We start from the raw sequence: 19,472 nt of genomic DNA on the forward strand, positions 1-19,472 counted from the left end.
ACATGCTTAGTCACAGAACATATATAAGAAAATGGCAGCCTTGATATGATGATAGGCTTGATTTTTGGTATAATGATGTTTAGGTGACTTGTGGGTTAAGGTCTAAGCTACGTCATATGTCAGGTGGGCCCACTTTGGTTAGACCCAGTCTTGGTTATCAAGAGAACTTTGGACTTGGGTTGGATTAGTTTTGGACTGATCCAAGACCCCTCATTAATAAACATTAGGGGGTGTCTTGTGTGATTATAGGACTTAACTTGAAAAACTGGATAAATGGGTACAAATGAAGGTTAGCCACAGGTTTTTACAATCAGGGGGCAGAAGATAAAGGCTATGAAATCATTACCAGAGATCAAGGCAGCAGTATTACAATTTAGAGATTTCAGATATTTTCCTCTGCCTACTCCAATATACCAGAAAGCAAACAGGAATATCCATATAATGATTCAGTAATGAAAATCATCCCTTAAATCCTAATTTCTCAGTTGCAATGTCTTCCATGTCTTGAAAAAGTATGTCTTGAAAGATCTGACCACCCAAGATCCAGCGGCCCCTCCAGAGGGCCATTGTAACCATGTGGTATGATTTATTCAGATCTTTTCTTACACATACAGTTGGGTGCCATGAAAATGCAGAGCTTTATTTTTCCAAGGGCATTCCACCTCATTCATTGTAAATGCCACAGAACTTTCCATAACATGAATGTATCCTTGTTTCTCCTTTTAATGTACTGTTAGGTTTTAAACCTTTTATTCCATTAAAAATAATGTATCAATGGCATATCACTACTCATATCTCTTGTGCATATGCCAAGAGGTAGAATTGCAAGATCAAATGTTTCCAATATAACTTTAAGAGCAGCATTCTCTTTAATCCCCAATGATCTTTTACGTTCCTTCCCCCTTCCCATGCCATTGAAGTCACACCTGTGTGAGAGCTAGCTGCTCTCGTTCTGAACTCAGTGTCTTGCTTCTTTTGATTACCTAGCTCCTGGTATGCAGGCTGTATTAGGTAGGGTTCTCTGAACAAACAGAATCAGAAGGAAATATCTGTAGATATAAAATTTGTAAAAGTATCTCACATAACCATGGGAGCATAGAGTCCAAAATCTGTAGGGCAGGCTGTGAAGCTGATGATGCTGATGGAGGATCTGGATGAACTCCACAGGAGAAGCTTGCCAGCTGAAGCAGGAAGAGAGCCTGTCTCTTCTGAATTCTCCTTAAAAGGCTTCCAGTGTTCCCCTCTTCTGCCTTCACTGGCTCCTCCGCCACCAGCCTCGACAGCCTTGCCACCCTCACCTTTCCTCCTCCAGAACAGCTACTGGGGGAGTGGAGATAATACAGAGCAGCTCCCGGAGCCACGAGGGAGATCAAAGGGACGACGTACCCCATCCTGGAACGGCTGACTATCTGGGAGAACCAGCTCCGGTGAGATCACCAAGGGGCACGGGCTTTCCTGGGTGGGACGACAAGTGACCGGAGTCCCTCCCTTCCACCTTCTCAGGCCAACTGGTAGAATTGGACAGGCGGTCCCCTTAGGCCACGGCGGCTGGTGCCCCCACCACGCGAGGCCCCCCGGACCAACTGAGAGAGTTGGGTCGGAAATTCCCAGAATGCGGAGAACAGTGACCGGGGGATCCCTTCCAAACACGTGACTGCCCCGTCCGGCTGGGAACAGTGCACTCTCCCGGGCTGCGACAGGTGGCGCCCTCCCGCCACGCTTGGCACCCCGGGCCGACTAGCTAATTGGGCCGGACGCTCTCCCATGCTGCGACAGCCGGCGACCCTCCCCGCATTCGGAACCCCAGGCCGGCTGGCACTCTTCCAAGACGCTTTGGCTGCCGAACCTCCCCTACGGTGAGAATTTTCCAGAGTTAAAGGACCCACAGCAACTTTCACTGGTGGAACCCGTAGACAAACGTGTGCCACGAGCGCCACCTACTGGGCAGGATAAGAAAAACAGAACCCAGAGATTGCACAGAAAAATCTTTCAACCTGCTGGGTCCCACACCCAGGGAAATCTGATTAAATGCCCAGATGCCAGCAGAAGATAACGGATCACGCTCAGAAAATTGAACATATGGCCCACTCAAATGAACAAACCAATAGTTTAAATGAGATACAGGAGCTGAAACAACTAATGCTGAATATACGAACAGAAATGGAAAACCTCTTCAAAAGCGAAATCAATAAATTGAGGGAGGACATGAAGAAGACATGGGCTGAACATAAAGAAGATATAGAAAAACTGAAAAAACAAATCACAGAACTTATGGAAGTGAAAGATAAAGTAGAAAAGATGGAAAAAACAATGGATACCTACAATGACAGATTTAAAGAGACAGAAGATAGAATTAGTGATTTGGAGGATGGAACATCTGAATTCCAAAAAGAAACAGAAACTATCCGGAAAAGAATGGAAAAATTTGAACAAGGTATCAGGGAACTCAAAGACAATGTGAACCGTACAAATATATGTGTAGTGGGTGTCCCAGAAGGAGAAGAGAAGGGAAAAGGAGGAGAAAAACTAATGGAAGAAATTATCACTGAAAATTTCCCAACTCTTATGAAAGACCTAAAATTACAGATCCAAGAAGTGCAGGGCACCCCAAAGAGATTAGACACAAATAGGCATTCTCCAAGACACTTACTAGTTAGAATGTCAGAGGTCAAAGAGAAAGAGAGGATCTTGAAAGCAGCGAGAGAGAAGCAATCCATCACATACAAGGGAAACCCAATAAGACTATGTGTAGATTTCTCAGCAGAAACCATGGAAGCTAGAAGACAGTGGGATGATATATTTGAGTTACTAAAAGAGAGAAACTGCCAGCCAAGACTCCTATATCCAGCAAAATTGTCCTTCAAAACTGAGGGAGAAATTAAAACATTCTCAGATAAAAAGTCACTGAGAGAATTTGTGACCAAGAGACCAGCTCTGCAAGAAATACTAAAGGGAGCACCAGAGTCAGATACAAAAAGACAGAAGAGAGAGGCATGGAGAAAGTGTAGAAAGAAGGAAAGTCAGATATGATATATATAATACAAAAGGCAAAATGGTAGAGGAAAATATTATCCAAACAGTAATAACTCTAAATGTTAATGGACTGAATTCCCCAATCAAAAGACATAGACTGGCAGAATGGATTAAAAAACAGGATCCTTCTATATGCTGCCTACAGGAAACACATCTTAGACCCAAAGATAAATATAGGTTGAAAGTGAAAGGCTGGGAAAAGACATTTCATGCAAATAACAACCAGAAAAGAGCAGGAGTGGCTATACTAATATCCAACAAATTAGACTTCAAATGTAAAACAGTTAAAAGACAAAGAAGGACACTATCTACTAATAAAAGGAACAATTAAACAAGAAGACATAACAATCATAAATATTTATGCACTGAACCAGAATGCTCCCAAATACGTGAGAAATACACTGCAAACACTGAAAAGGGAAATAGACACATATACCATAATAGTTGGAGACTTCAATTCACCACTCTCATCAAGGGACAGAACATCTTGACAGAGGATCAATAAAGAAATAGAGAATCTGAATATTACTATAAATGAGCTAGACTTAACAGACATTTATAGGACATTACATCCCACAACAGCAGAATACACCTTTTTCTCAAGTGCTTATGGATCATTCTCAAAGATAGACCATATGCTGGGTCACAAAGCAAGTCTTAACAAATTTAAGACTTGTGTGTGTGTGATTACAGAGTATTTACATACTTTTTGCAGTCATGTTTTTTCACCTAGCAATACATCCTCTGCCTTCCTCATCACAGGGACTCGTAAAACTCGGCTTCCCACGGCGCCTTTTCGGGCCACCTCCGCAGTGGGACTGCACTGTTCACGCAGTCGGTCGACTCCCGGGGCCTTGGGGAAGCCCGGGTTTCCCAGCACCGTCCGTGACCCTGCCTGCCTGCACGTCCTGTGCACCCTTGCCTTCCTGACTTCTCAGGGGTTCTTTAGATTCCTTCGTGTGGAACTGCTGGGTTAGGTTTTGGGGTGCAGAATTCCAACCTGCCTCCCTGGAAGGGACATCTCTGCAGGGCGGTTGTTTCACTTTGCTTTTCAGAGCTGGTGGCAGATGCGTGTTCACCTTTCCTGTGGGGTACGGCCTTAAAAAGCGACCAGAGAGCCTATGCTGGCTCAGTCCCCGTGCCCTACCCTCTGACGACCCCGTTCTTTGCTCTCCCAGGGCCACAGGGGCAGGGGGACTCCAGTTTTGGGGACGGAGAGGAGAGGGCATATGGGTTGCTCAGCTCTCAGGGTGATGCTGCCTTGGCCCTGGCTGGAGAGCAGGGAGCTGACGTGGCAAGCAGTGGCCGCCCCCCTACAGGAGGGTGCAAGGTCTGTGAACTATGGCCCAGGCGGGCTTGGGTGGGTCTTCCTGCGCTCCGCCACTCGGGGTCCCTTCACGTCCATCTCTCTAAGGCCGACGGAGGGCCGGGCCGGGTGGCGGGATGCAGGCGCTGGACGTCAGCTCCACAGGGCAGCTGGAAGCTTGGCCACTTTGCCGGCAGCTGCCCGTGGGTGTCCATCCCTCAGTATCCGGGTGGCCTCTCAGAGTGCCGGGCTTGGGCAGGAGTCCTCGGTGCAGCCCTGCCTGAAGTGAGAAGGGAACATAGGCTTCCCCTGGGGAAATAAAACCGCTCCTGCCTGGTGCGGTAGCTTAGCTGGGAGCCGGGGATGCTGCATCCCGGCCGCCCACTGCGGGGAGCGGGCAGTGTCATGGTCTGCGTCTAACAGGGGAGATGGTGTCCCTGTGCGAGCACAGTTCTTCGTGCCCATCAGGAGGGGCTGGCGGGAGGTCCCTGATCACTCGGCGTCTCTGTCTCTGAGGGTCCTGGGCAGGCCGTGCCCTTCCCAAGGGCTGCTGAGGCTGGCACTGAGGTCCAGGGCACACTCCTGGCACTGCTCGTGGGCGAGGCCGTGTCCACGGGCTGGGGCTGCCCCATGGAGCACACAGTGGCTGCAGGACCCCAGCCTACCTGTCCCCGAAAGCATCTTCCCTCCTCCCTCCTTCCTCCTCCCACAGGCATGTAGTGAGGCCGCGGTCTGATGGGCACTGCCAGGCTCTGGATGTGCGGCCCGAGCAGGCCACCCCAGACCTGGGGCTCCACGGAGAGACAGACGTGGGGACCGGTCCTGGGCACAGCGGGGGCCTCCTCATCTGCCTTAGCTAAGCCTAGTTTTAAATGTTAGACGTGTGTCATCTCCCTGTCTTATGAGCTGCTACGGATAATTATCATAACTTCTGGCCTCCCCTGCCCCCAACCTCTCTCATAGAGAGACAGCTTTCATGGCTGCTTTTTAACTATCACTGTGGCACCCTCTGGGCACCCGTTGCCTCCACGCAACTCGCCCTCCTCTTTTGCATCTTAAGTTGTCACACGTCACTGGGCATTCATCTGACAGGGCTGCACTGCATGTCTACGGGATGGCCCTCATCTCCTGGACTCCCATCCCGTGCTCTCTCATCCCCTGCTCTCCATCCCTTGGCCTCCTGTCTCCTGTTCTCCCGTCCCCTGGCCTCTGTCCCCTGGACTCCCATCCCCTGGACTCCGATCCCTGGACTCCCGTCCCCTGGCCTCCATGCCCTGTTCTCCCATCCCCTGGCCTCTGTCCCCTGGACTCCCGTCCCCTGGCCTCTGATCCCTGGACTCCCGTCCCCTGGCCTCTATCCCCTGGACTCCCATCCCCTGGCCTCCATCCCCTGGACTCCTGTCCCCTGGCCTCCGATCCCTGGACTCCCGTCCCCTGGCCTCTATCCCCTGGACTCCCATCCCCTGGCCTCCATGCCCTGTTCTCCCATCCCCTGGCCTCCATCCCCTGGACTCCCATCCCCTGGCCTCTATCCCCTGGACGCAAATCCCCTGGCCTCCATCCCCTGTTCTCCCATCTCTTGGCCTCTGTCCCCTGGACTCCTGTACCCTCCTCTTCTGTCCCCTGGCCTCTGTCCCCTGGACTCCCATCCCCTGGCCTCCGTCCCCTGGACTCCTGTCCCCTGCTGTCCCATCCCCTGGCCTCCGTCCCCTGGACTCCCATCCCCTGGCCTCCGTCCCCTGGACTCCCGTCCCCTGGCCTCCAATCCCTGGACTCCTGTCCCCTGGCCTCTATCCCCTGGACTCCCATCCCCTGGCCTCCATGCCCTGTTCTCCCATTCCCTGGCCTCCATCCCCTGGACTCCCATCCCCTGGCCTCTATACCCTGGACTCCATCCTCTGGCCTCCATGCCTTGTTCTCCCATTCCCTGGCCTCCGTCCCCTGGACGCCCATCCCCTGGCCTCCATCCCCTGTTCTCCCATCCCTTGGCCTCCATCCCCTGGACTTCTGTCCCCTCCTCTCCTGTCCCCTGGCCTCTGTCCCCTGGACTCCCATCCCCTGGCCTCCGTCCCTTGGACTCCCATCCCCTGGCCTCTGTCCCCTGGACTCCCGTGCCCTGCTGTCCCATCCCCTGACTCCGTCCCCTGGACTCCCATCTCCTGGCGTCTGTCCCCTGGACTCCCATCCCCACCCCATCCTGTAGAAGGAAGGGTTGTCTTTTTTGTCCTCATGTCCCCAGCCCCAGGCCTGGGGCAGGGCAGACATGCCCCACAAATTAAACGATTTGCAAATAGGAGAGGGCAGAGCATGGCTGGGCGGGTTGGAATAGTTTATGCTGGTGCAGTGACAGTAATAGCTTATCTACGTGTTTGTTAAAGGCAGAAGCACGTTTTCCATGAGATCGGAACACTGAGCTTTGTTTAAAATCAGCTGTGAGAGGGCAGGAGAGCTGGAGATGTTCTCATGTGAACCCTCTGTGGCTGCGAGCAGCCTCCGCCTGGTGCAGGGGGTCGGGCCGGGAGGGGGCAGGGCTCAGGGAGGCCGGATCTGAGCTGGCCGTGGGGAGGGCCCGTGAGCCTGCCTGGGAACTGGGGCTCTGAGAGGGCAGCGAACCTCGAACTCTCCCTAAGCCCTACCCCGATTTGCTGTTGTTCCACTGGAAGTCGGCTGTTACTTCACCAATCTTCTGCCACCTGTGCCCAGGACTCTTACCCGTCACCTGCCCGGCCAACGCACACACATCCACTCCAGCCACACTCTCAGAAAGGATTTCGGCAGGGGCCTTTGCCTTGTAATTCCAGGCTTGCTCTGTAGCCAAGGGCTATTTGTGTTTTGGGGAGGTGGCTACCACGGCAGAGCTGGGCTGAGTGGTCACTCGGCTGTCCTCACTCTGCCCTGTGTCAGGTCTGGAAATGTCCCAATTAAACCAAGTGTATAGAAATGTCCAATCTAAGGAACCCAGGGAAAGATACCTTGGTTCAAGAAGGCTGATGAAGTTCAGGGTTTCTGTCTCAAGTGGAAGGGCACATGGTGAACACAGTCAGAGTTCCTCTCTCATCTGGAAGGGCACATGGAAAAGAGGTTGTCATCTGCTAGCTTCTTCTCCTGGCTTCCTGTTTCATGTAGCTCCCCAGGAGGCATTTCCCTTCTGCATCTTCAAAGGTCACTGGCTTCTGGACTCTGCTTCTTGTGGCTATGTCATTCTGCTCTGCTCTCTCCAAATCTCCTCATTTTCCAAGCCTCAAGATTGAGTGGAGGCAAGCCAGAGGGTCAGGAGGATGGGGTGGATAACAGTGAACCAAAAGGAGGATAATGGGGTGAAGATGCAGCGAACCACTGTTGGACCAAGAGGTAAGGGGAAGCTCAGACACATCATAGGGTAGACATCTGTATAACAAGGCATCTTGGGGTGGAGTTTTGGCTTGCACTACTCAAATCTAGTGGGACACTTTTGTCCTAGGAGGTTGTCATGTGGGTGAACGTTTCTCCTGTGGCAATGGCATCTCCAAAACTGGAGCCAGTGTGATGCTCAGAGCTTTAGCTGACTCCTTGACCAGCTGTAGTACCACCTGTAAACTTAGAACCAGCAGCAGCCAAGCACCAGCCCCAGTCCTGCAGAAAATTCCAGCTCAACCTTAGCACAAAGATCTCAGATAGAGCCAACTCAAGAGCCAAAGCCAGCTCAGGCAGGAGCTTTAGCTCTAACTCCTGAGCTTCAGCTAGGGTCAGCTCAAGAAAAAGAGACTTCCTGCAACTCCAGCAGCACCTCTCGCACACAAGGACAACATACAGCACCAATTTCTGGGCTGAAGGCAGCAAATCTCAGGATTGTGACAACATCAGCTACAAGGTAGAACCAAGTCCAGCTGAGACCCAGCTCCCGAGTGAAAGCCGTTGCTGGCACATAGTCACCACCTGCCCCAGAGGTAGACCCTCCTTCAGGTCAGTTCCCGAGCTAAAGCAACATCAGTGATAAACCCGGGTCAGAAACCAACTCCTGTGGCACTTCCACCAGTGTGGTCAGTGGCAGCTCCAGCAGCAACCTGAGGGTCAGAGCCAGCTCCGGTGCCCGGTCCACAGAGACATCTTCTATCTCCCCAAATCCAGAGCTACAAACATCTGCAGCCTCAGCTCCTGATTCTGAAGCAGCTTTAGAAGCACCTTTAGCCATACTTCCTTATGGGCCTAGTGTGCCGGTTGTTCCAGCATTCTCTTCTATTTCACTACAGCTCTCCAGGGCCTGGGGTATCTTACTATTCACCTCAACTTTCTGGCTCTGGGAACAGCATCTGTGCATGTGGATGAGCTGTCCTGCATTTGACTAGGTGTATATTTTATAGGAGTGTCTGGAGTTGCTGTGGGAAGAGGGTATCTGAGAGTGCCCTCTTGGGGATTCAGAGCTCCTGGTACCAGCCTCCCAGCCCACCAGGCAGAGGGTATGCACATAAGGCCCGAGGGAGGTGCTCCAAAGTCTGGCCTGCAACAGGCCTGGGGAACACCGTGAGAACGTCCCTCCCACACCCCCTCACTGACCTCTGCTGACTCCAGGGAATTTCAGGTTTGGAGCCTCTACTTATCATCCATGAGCAGGGCGTGGGCTGCTGGCTGCTGCTGGGGTTCCTGCAGGGAGCAGGTGCTGGAAGGGATGGGGGAGTGACGCGTGACCTTGTTCTTGCCTTGGGCGACCCCGATGTGGAGGACCAGGCAGTCCACTCTCCCTGGGGTGATGGATAACATGGCCTGGGAGGGCCGCAGGCGCTGCACTTCCTCTACTTGAGGAAGTGAGTGCGGCCTCTCACTCCAGGGGTGCTCCCCATTGATCCTCAGTGCACACCACGTCAGTCACTGTTCCCACTGGAGAAGCGTCAGGGATGGAAGATGAGGCCCATGGAGGTTTAGGATCCGGCTGCAGGTGCCTGGCTGTGAATTGAGCCTCAATTTTCTCATCTGCAAGTGGAGAAGAACATCTACTTCCGGGCCCTGTTTGCCACCAGGTGGGGGCTTCCCTCGGGGGAGATGCTAAGGTCACTTCCTGGGTGGACTGTGTATGTGTTTCCACCCAACCATGAGCTCCCTGAGAGCAGAACCTGCTTTCTCCTTCTCTCTCTTCCTTCTGGGGCCGAGCTGCTGGACACTGAGTCAGTGGCCTGACACCCGTGTCCCCCCAGCCCCTGAGCTCCCTTGAGGAAAGCCCTGAAAGCAGGCTGCCCCCCAGGCCTGCCCCATCAGAGCTGCTGGGGTTCCTCTCCTCACTCCACGCTGGGTCCCACCTGTGAATGCACCCACATCTCACGTGGGTCCTGGGGTGGGTGTGTACGTCTCCCGTATCCAGAAGAAGGTTTGAGATCAGAAGCTTTCTGTGGTAAAAGAATCTTGATTGCTGATTCAACTTCTTTAGTTGATGTAGGGCAACTCAGAATATCCATTGCTACTTGAGTGGCCAAAAAACAGTCTCGTCAAGAAAAGGTGGAGGGAGACGTGGAGTGCACATGGGACAAGATGGAGTTGGCCCCACCACAGCCATATGCAAACTACAACTCAAGGTGAAAAAAGAAGCTAAATGTAATTGCTGAACCTTGAAAATCTCTTCAATTAAAATGGAGCAGAAGCATTTCATGGACATGGACTTGCCAATAATTTTTAAATATGACACCAACAGCATGAGGAACAAAATAAAATGGGTTATATGAAAATTAAAAACTTCTGTGCATCCAGTAAAGCCAACTGACCTGGGACAGAACAGTCTCTTCAATAAATGGTGCCTAGAGAACTGAATATCCACATGCAAAAGAATGAAAGAGGACCCATATCTCACAGCCTATACAGAAATTAACCCAAAATGGATCAAAGACCTAAATATTAGATGTAAGACTATAAAACTGTTAGAAGAAAATGTAGGGAAATATCTTATAAATCTTATAATAAGTGGCGGTTTCCTAGACCTTACACCCAAAGCAAGAGCATTGAAGAAAGAGAGAGAGAGAGAGAGAGAGAGAAAGGAACTCCTCAAAATAAAACACTTGTGCACATCAAAGAACTTTGTCAAGAAAGTAGAAAGACAGCCTACACAATGGGAAACAATATTTGGAAATGATAGATCAGATAAAGGCCTAGTATGGGCAAAGGACTTGAACAAAATGGGCAAAGGACTTGAACAGACACTTCTTAGAAGAGGAAATACAAATGGCCAAAGGGACATGAAGAGATGTAGGAGCCAAAGCGTTAAAATAGGACCTGCAGAATTTGTTGAGAGCAGCTGGCTTTCCCTGGGTGGGCAAGAAACTGAGGAGATTGTTACTTGCTTTGTTTGGAACAGTCTGGGAGGAACAGAATGTTCGTTTACCCCCAAACGGTTAGTTAAGTATGAAGAAAGTTAAGTATTTTGTTTCCTTAGGAAAAGCAGCCAGGCCTTTTGTTACCCTGCAGTATATAACCAGGATCTGGTTCAGGATAAAGTGGTCTGTTGTTTGCTAAACTTAAGCTTCAGACCCCCTGATCCCATCTGTTTGTCTCTTTCTTTCTTTCACTCTCTCTCTCTCTTTCTCATCATTCCTTAATATCCTTCGAGCTCTGTTTCATAGGAAGCAACAAAGACATGCTCAACTTTCCTGGCTATTAGAGAAATGAAAATCAAAACCAAATTGAGATACCATCTCACACCCACCAGCATGGACATTATCGATAAAACAGAAAATGACAAGTGCTGGAGAGGATGTGGAGAAAGCGGCACACTCATGCACTGTTGGTGGGAATGTCAAATGGTACAACCTCTGTGGAAGGCAGTTTGGTGGTTCCTCAAAAAGCTCAAGACAGAATTGCAATATGACCCGGCAATACCATTGCTAGGTATCTACTCAGAGGACACGAGGGCAAGGACACAGACATTTGCACACCAATGTTTATAGCAGCCTTATTTACAATTGCGAAGAGATGGACACAGCCAAAACATCCATCAACAGACGAGTGGCTAAACAAACTGTGGTATATACATATGATGGAATATTATGCAGCTGTAAGACAGAATAAAGTTATGAAGTATGTAACAACATGGATGGACCTTGAGGACATTATGCTGCGTGAGATTAGCCAGAAACCAAAGAACAAATACTGTATGGTCTCACTGATATGAACTGACTTTAGTGAATAAACTTGCAGAATTTCGTTGGTAACAGAGACCATCAGGAGATAGAAATAGGGTAAGATCTTGGGTAATTGGAGCTGAAGGGATACAGATTGTGCAACAGGACTGAATGTAAAAACACAGAAATGGATAGCACAATACTACCTAACTGTAATACAATTATGTTAAAAACTGAATGAAGCTGAATGTGAGAATGATAGAGGGAGGAGGGCTGGGGCATAAATGAAATCAGGAAGAAAGATAGACGATAAAGGCTGAGATGGTGTAATCTAGGAATGCCTAGAGTGTATAATGACAGTGACGAAATGTACAAGTTTAAAAACTGTTTTGGCACGAGGAGGAACAGAGGAATGTCATTACTGCAGGGTGCTGAAAACAGATGGTAGTTAATATTTAAAATTTCAACTTCTGTGTGAGACTAAAGCAAAAAATGCTTATTTGGTACAAAACTTGTATTTTGACTAGTGCATTTCCTAATATGACTTATGTCGACAGCTTAATTGAACACCATAAGTACAGGGAACCTTGAGTAGAGCATGAGATTTTGTGGGTTTGTCCAGAGTGATGCCCCGATAAATTCCAGAGTGATTGGGCAGTGAAGAAAAAAGTATTTGCAAAGTCTGCTTCAGGGAATGGTGAGGAAGGGGGAAAGTTCAACTTCCCCAAGTTGAATTCTTGATATTCTCACAAGCAGTGTGGACAACCAAAGCTATAGGCTGAGCCCCCAGACTTGGGGGTTGTTCATATGAAACTTAACCCCACAAAAGATAGGTCATGCCTACTTAAAATTAGGCCTAAGGGTCACCCCAAGAGAACCTCTTTTTTGCTCGAAGTGGCCTCTCTCTCCAGCCAACACAACAAGGAAACTCACCACCCTCCCCCTCTTGGCGTGGGACATGACTCCCAGGGGTGTGGACCTACCTAGCAACGTGGGACAGAAATCCTAGAATGAGCTGAACATCAAGGGATTGAGAAAACCTTCTCGAACAAAAGGGGGAAGAGTGAAATGAGACAAAATAAAGTGTCAATGGCTGAGAGATTCCAAACAGAGTCATCCGGGAGGTTATACTTAGGCATTAAATAGATATCACCTGTTAGTCACGATGTAGTGGAGAGGCTGGAGGGAAGGAATGGCCTGAAAATGTAGAGCTGTGTTCCAGTAGCCATGTTTCTTGAAGATGACTGTATAATGATATAGCTTTCACAGTGTGACTGTGTGATTGTGAAAACCTTGGGTCTGATGCTCCTTTTATCTACCTTGTCAACAGATGAGTAAAACATATGGAATAAAGATGAATAATGGGGGAGGAATGTCAAAATAAATTTAGATTGTAATGCTGGTGATCAGTAAGGGGGAGGAGTGGGGGGTATGATATGAAAAACAAATAATACTTATAATAAAGAAGTGTTTATTAGAAGTTTGGCAATAACAAAAAACTGTGCGTCAAAGGACATAATCAAGAAAGTCAAAAGACAACCTACAGAAAGGGAGAAATTCCTATGTCTGATCCGTGTTTAATTCATCCAGAATATATAGAAGCCTGCCACCAGTAAACAACAAAAGCACCTACAACCACATGTAAAACGGGTATAAACATAAACAGGCATTTCTGCAAAGAAGAGATGCAAAGGGACCACAAGCATATGAGAGCATATTTAACATCAACAGGCGTTAGGGAAATGCAATGAGGAACCACCTCACAAACACTGCTGTGGGGATGATTCAGCTGGAGGTGGGGAAATGGCAGGATGTCGGGTCACAGAATCCACAGGGGTCTGCCTCCCCAGGGCATGCGAGGGCATCCAGGAGAAGAGGGAGCTGGAGGCCTGTCCCCATGCTGGGCACTGAAAGGTGGGCGAACCCCAGAGGGGAAGAGGCTCCTGGAGAGAAGGCCTCAGTTTCCCCTTCTCTGATTGGGCTAGGAGAAGTGTCACCCTCGGTTCTCCACCAGTGCCCCGCGGTGCTCTCAGGCCCTGAACGATATGTTCCACTCGCTTGGGGACCTGGTCAGCAGAAACAGGTTTGGTGGTTTGGGGAACTGAGCGCTTGGGGTGGCACAGAGCATGGCAGAGCACCACACCACCTTCGGGGGCCCAGGGAGAGGACACACCTTGTGGAAGCATGGAGGAAATGCTAGCGAGAATGGGATGCCTTTGGAGGTTTACACCCAAGGGGAACAAGGCTGCTTTTCTCTGACTTTCGAGCCACCCTGGATGTGGACTGAGAAATGAAGTCAAGGGGTTTGTGACTTTCCCAAGACCACACCTGTGAGCTCAGCCCTGAGTAGAGGTGGGTCCCTGCTGCCTCCACCCCACAGGCCGTCCTTCCCCCTCTCAGCCCCTGCAGTAGCACAGGTGAGCCCAGCCTCAAGTGTAAGAGGAATTATCACACATCCCCCATCGGTGGCCCTGGGCAGGAGAAGCTGGAATGTCCCTTGAGCTGGAGGGGGAGGGGGAGGTGCTGAGAGGCACCAGCAGTTGCAGGAGCACAGAACTGGGAGAAGGAGAGTCAGGTCTGAACCAGACTCTGAGCCCTCAGTTTCCTCCTGACGTCCCCATGCCGTAGGGAGCAGTGTGGAGGGTTGTGAGGGTGACACAGTGCAGGGAGGGAGATGACAGGGAGCAGAGGGAGGGCGGTCACCCCACAGAGGAGCACGGGGGGAGATTGCATTCATGGAGGGGACCAAGGAAAGGGACCAGGGGGTGACCTCACTTCCTTGGAGAAGGAGCCTAACAGAACTTGGAACCCCGGTATCCAGGCACCTACATTCTAGACACAGCCCCTAACTGCTCAGTCGGAAAGAGGTGCTTGAGAGAACAAGATGTTCTCCTGTTGTCTACCTGTGGGCAGAGGCCGTGGCCTCAGGAGACCCCATGGGGACAGCCTCCTCCGACGCTGCAGGCGCTGGCTCAGCTCCTGCCCTCGAAACCTCTGGCCTTGTACCAGGAGGACCCACCGGGTAACCCAGGGTCCTGTCCAGGAGCTCAGGCCAAGTCTCCCTGGTGGTCCTGCCCAGACAGCCTGAGACCTCCCAGTCCCAGAATGGGGTGTGGGGGGGGGGGGACATGCGCAGGGACAGGCACTTGGCAAGGTCAGGTGGTTGGGGATGGACACCTGGTGGATCTGTGATGCCCCCTTCCAGGTCATGGCTGCGTGGGGTACGGAGAGCAGGAGGGGCACCCACCTCATGGCTTCACCCAGAATCATGGAGTTGATGTCTCCTGTCCTCCCAGCCTATATGATGGTCTTCTCTTTACAGACCTCCACCCGGAAGAGGGGCCCAGAACTGGATGATTACGACTTCTACACCATCCCTGTGACCACAAGACCTGTGGACCACAGCAACAGCAGTGCCCAGAGGAGACTGCAGGTGAGATGGGGGCATAGAGCTTCACTCTTAGGTGCCAAAACATCGATGGGGCGTCCGGGAATCAAAACCAGCTTGAGCAACCCCTATGATCACTCAGGAATTCCAGAGTGTAAGTCTTCATCCTGACTCCCAGACAGATCTGTTATTGAGAAACCTAGGGTGAACCCAAAGAGCACATGTGTTTCCTACTGCTAACCAGGGTGATGAAAACATTGGAACGGATGCGGAGGAGAGGAGACCAGTAAAGAACCTCCAGAGGGCCAGCTGGGGAAAGAGGACCGAGGATCACCAGGTGCCTCTTCAGATGCACAGGGAACCCTGTGTGTTGGCCAACATCCTGGGGAATGGCGGATACATCACCCGCCACCAACAGGTCCTGGACCAGATGGCCACCAGGTCAGTGCCCTTGCCAACATCACTGCAGAGTCAGTTAGCACTTGCCATGGGATCTGCGATGTCTTATCAACTCCCCAGGCCTCAGGGGATACATCTGAGTGGTGGGAGTGAAAGCACACAGGACACAGGGCTATTGAGAACACAAGGGGATGAGCCATGGGATGGGCGGAGCCAAATGAAACCTCTCAAGTTGGGCATGGGTGACAGGCTGTTCCTCTCTTGCCACAAGGGCAGTGTGCAGGAGGAGACCCTCATGGGCAGGCAGAGAGAAATCAACACATACTCATAACCTTCTGTTGTGCTGCCCTGACCCTTTTGGCACCCATGGAGGAGCCATTCATGGCATGTCCTTATCTCTTCCCTCATAGTGTGAAGATGACTCTGTTGACCACCTGGAGGAGTCAAACCTGGTTCAGGCCATCCACAGGGCCTGTTGGTTTAGAACCTGAGCTGTGCCTGGTGGCCACAACTACAATCTTTGAATTTATTTGCAAGACCACTTGCCCGGGGAACATGAGAACGAGGTTCCCACCAGAACAGCAAGTGTGGCAGCTGGTCTCAAGGTCAGTGCCTTGTTCACCATCCCTCTTGATTCAGCAACCCCTGCCATGAGACATGGGATGTCACTTGCTGTCTCTGATCCTCAGGGGCCATGACCAAGGGGTGGGATTGAGAGAACCCAAGACGCAGGCTATGGTAGCACAAAGGTAATGATCAGGGGATGATCGCCCTCAAGTGGAGCTTCTTAAATTGAGCATGGGAGATAGGCTGTTCCTCTGTTGCCCGAGGGACAGTATAAGGCATAAGACCCTCACGGTAGGCAGAGAGAAGTCAACACATGCTCCTGAACCTTCATTTATGGTGTCCTGACCCTTCTTCCAGCCATGGAGGAGCCACTCACAGCATGTCCTTCTCTTCTCCCACGCAGTGTGAAGAGGACCCTCCATGGGACCTGGAATCCAAACCAGGCCAGACTCAATGCAGGGCCAGTTAACATCTTTCAGAGGGCCAGCTGGAGAAAGAGGACCGGGGATCTCCAGGTCCCTCTTCAGATGCACAGGGAACCCTGTGTGTTGGCCAACATCCTGGGGAATGGCGGATACATCACCCGCCACCAACAGGTCCTGGACCAGATGGCCACCAGGTCAGTGCCCTTGCCAACATCACTGCAGAGTCAGTTAGCACTTGCCATAGGATCTGCGATGTCTTATCAACTCCCCAGGCCTCAGGGGATACATCTGAGTGGTGGGAGTGAAAGCACACAGGACACAGGGCTAGTGAGAACACAAGGGGATGAGCCATGGGATGGGTGGGGCCAAATGAAGCCTCTCAAGTTGGGCATGGGTGACAGGCTGTTCCTCTCTTGCCACAAGGGCAGTGTGCAGGAGGAGACCCTCACGGGCAGGCAGAGAGAAATCAACACATTCTCATAAACTTCTGTTGTGCTTCCCTGACCCTTTTGGCACCCATGGAGGAGCCATTCATGGCATGTCCTTATCTCTTCCCTCATAGTGTGAAGATGACTCTGTTGACCACCTGGAGGAGTCAAACCTGGTTCAGGCCATCCACAGGGCCTGTTGGTTTAGAACCTGAGCTGTGCCTCATGACCACAACATCAGTCTTTGTATTATTATTATTAAAGACCATTGGTCAGGGGAATATGGGAACAAGTTTCCCACCGGAGCACAACATGCATCAGCTGGTCTCAAGGTCAGTGCCCTGCCCACCATCCCTCTCAATTCAGCAACTCCTGACATGAGACATGGGATGTCACTTGCTGTCTCTGATCCTCAGGGGCCATGACCAAGGGGTGGGATTGAGTACACAAGATGCTGGCTTTGGTAGGACAAAAGGTAATGAACAGGGGATGAGCTCCCTCAAGTGGAGCTTCTTAAATTGAGCATGGGAGATAGGCTGTTCCTCTGTTGCCAGAGGGACAGTGTGAAGGATGAGATGCTCAAGGGTAGGCAGAGATAAGTCAGCACTTGGTCATGACCTTCCATTTATGGCATCCTGACCGTTCTTGCAGCCATGGCAGAGTCACTCATGGCTTGTCCTTCTCTTCTCCCACGCAGTGTGAAGAGGACCCTCCACGGGACCAGCAGTCCAAACCAGGTCAGACCCAATCCAGCGCCAGGTGGTGGACAACCTGGGCAGTGCCTGGAGTCCGTTAATTTGTCCTCTCCAAGCACATTGCTGGGAAACCAGCAAAGAGTTTATGTTTTTTTATTCATAATTTTTTTCCTTGTTTTTTCCATTTTCTTGTTTAAATAAAATTTAAATATTTATTTTATGCTTTTGACCCCTGCCTAATCCAGGTGTGGCTGGGTCAGTCCACAAGGGACCCCGGGTACAGGCAGAAAGTGGACCGTGTAGAGCAGGTGGGAAAGGCGTGCCTGCGGCCTCATGGAAATTATCCACAGGAACTCCTCCACCATGCATGGTAGCTGGGCATCTGGGAGGATGGGACAAAGGGGGTTGGAGGTCTCAGCTGTACTAAAGAAGAGAACAGACACTGCCCTGTTTGGCCAGGTGTTCACAGCGCATTCCAGTCCTGCAGGTGACGTTGGAAGGAGGTTGGGGGCAGGGCATGGAGGTTTCTGGTGAATTCCTCAGGATTGACAAGGAAATTGGGATCCTCATGTGGGGAAAGGGAAAGCTGTGGCAGATCATGGAGTTAGCTATTTTACTTGTATTTACACCTTACCCTCTGTGAAGGTTTGAGGCATCTTCCTCCTAAAATTCAGCATCAGGAAAGATTTTTTCTCACCAAGTGGATGCGTGTTCCTTGTTTGATCAGATGAAAAGTTTGCCCTGAGATGTTTCCCTCTTTGCCCTGACTAAAAGCAAGCTCCTAGTTCAATTTCTGCTTTCATGCTTAAAGCCTCATCTCAGACTTCTGTGTGTTAGTGTCCCTAACTTCTTTCATTCTGATTGACTTTTATCATATGGAGTCTTAAATGTGTTCACGGGCTTCATCTCTTTTGAGAGGGATGACATGATGTCCTGTAGAGCCATGAACCAGAGACCACCAGGCTGTGCTCTCCCCATCCACAGAGGAGGGGGGGCTGGGAAACAGACTTCCTAACCTTCCAGGGGGTGGCCAGGAGGGTGGGCAGTCTGTGCAGGGTTGGGTGGGTCAGCGCGGCAGGGATGGGTCTTGTGAACACCACTGAGACCCGGAGGTGAGAGCAGGTGGTGGTGGAGGCTGTTGGGTTGACAGCAAACCATGGATTCAAATCGAATCCCTTTCTGTGGGTCTGGAACCAGTGTAAGTGGGAAATTGACCCCAGACCTGGAGGACATTTCAGGGAAGTCCAAACAGCCGCTTCTCACCTGGCCACCTAAGGAGGGCCTGGCTAAGGCCTGTGGACAGGTGCCCCGGCCTGTCTGGGGACAGGGGCCAGCCTGGTTTTGGCCGCCACACAGCATCCCCCAGCAGATGGGTTTAAGCCAACGAACCACCCGAACCCCATCCCTGAGCCTGATGTGGGAAATGAAAAGTGCCGGCGTCCCTTCCCCTCTCGAGCCAGCGGGGATAGAATCAGGTCACGTGGGGCCGGGAGCAGTTCAAGGTCAGCGGCCACCCCGTCCCTCTGTCCTCAGCACTGGGCAGGATGGGAAGAGCAGACACCGGGCAAGGCTCACGCTGCTGACTTCCTGGACCTGGCATCTGGGCCTGCACGGAACTTACCAGCCTCCCTGCCCCCAGCACGGAAGGAAAAGGCCCTCTGCTGAATGTTTTCCTGCATGCATGTGCACACGCATGCACCACACACACACACACACACACTGTTTTTCCTCCTGCAGAGGAGGATTTATCAAAGGCTGCCTTCTTGAGGTGAGGTTGGACAAACTTATCCCTCCAACTCCTTCCAAAGGCTGACAGGAGATGCTGGCTGGAAGGAAGTGAGAAGGGGACAGGCTGGACTCCAGAGGGGCAGGGAGGTGAGGGCCTGCAGCCCGAGGTCATGGCAGGCAGGGAGTTTGCTGCAGGTGACCCATGGGGCTGGGTTTACCTGCAGGACAGGCGTCATCAAGGCTGACCCGGGAGGGGCGAGTGTGAGCTGGGATCCCGGCTGGCTGGCCCCGGGAGTGCAAAGGAGGGAGACCCTGTCTGCTTTCTCGATGGCACTGAGAAGGAAGGAGGGGATGTGCACAGAGCCCCAGAGCCCCGTGGCACCCATGGGGGTTCTCCTCTTCTCTGTCCCTAAAGGGCCTTTCC

General features: G+C 51.3%; 1 protein-coding gene across 2 annotated transcripts; it reads left to right on the forward strand.

The window, feature by feature from the left end:
- Nucleotides 1–14,075: 14,075 nt before the first annotated feature.
- On the forward strand, nucleotides 14,076–17,540 carry LOC143648715 (uncharacterized). 2 transcript variants are annotated; one of them, XM_077119037.1, is made up of 7 exons: nucleotides 14,076–14,440; nucleotides 14,741–14,851; nucleotides 15,051–15,247; nucleotides 15,616–15,810; nucleotides 16,176–16,391; nucleotides 16,760–16,957; nucleotides 17,323–17,540. In XM_077119037.1, the coding sequence occupies exons 1-7, from the start codon at nucleotides 14,303–14,305 to the stop codon at nucleotides 17,519–17,521; spliced, it is 1,254 nt and encodes a 417-aa protein (XP_076975152.1). In that variant the 5' UTR covers nucleotides 14,076–14,302; the 3' UTR covers nucleotides 17,522–17,540. The 2 variants fall into 2 exon arrangements, with proteins under 2 accessions (XP_076975152.1, XP_076975154.1); XM_077119039.1 differs by lacking the exon at nucleotides 16,760–16,957.
- The last annotated feature ends 1,932 nt before the right edge of the window (nucleotides 17,541–19,472 follow it).

Source organism: Tamandua tetradactyla, chromosome 10 (genome assembly GCF_023851605.1).
Source record: "Tamandua tetradactyla isolate mTamTet1 chromosome 10, mTamTet1.pri, whole genome shotgun sequence".
NCBI lineage: Eukaryota > Metazoa > Chordata > Mammalia > Pilosa > Myrmecophagidae > Tamandua > Tamandua tetradactyla.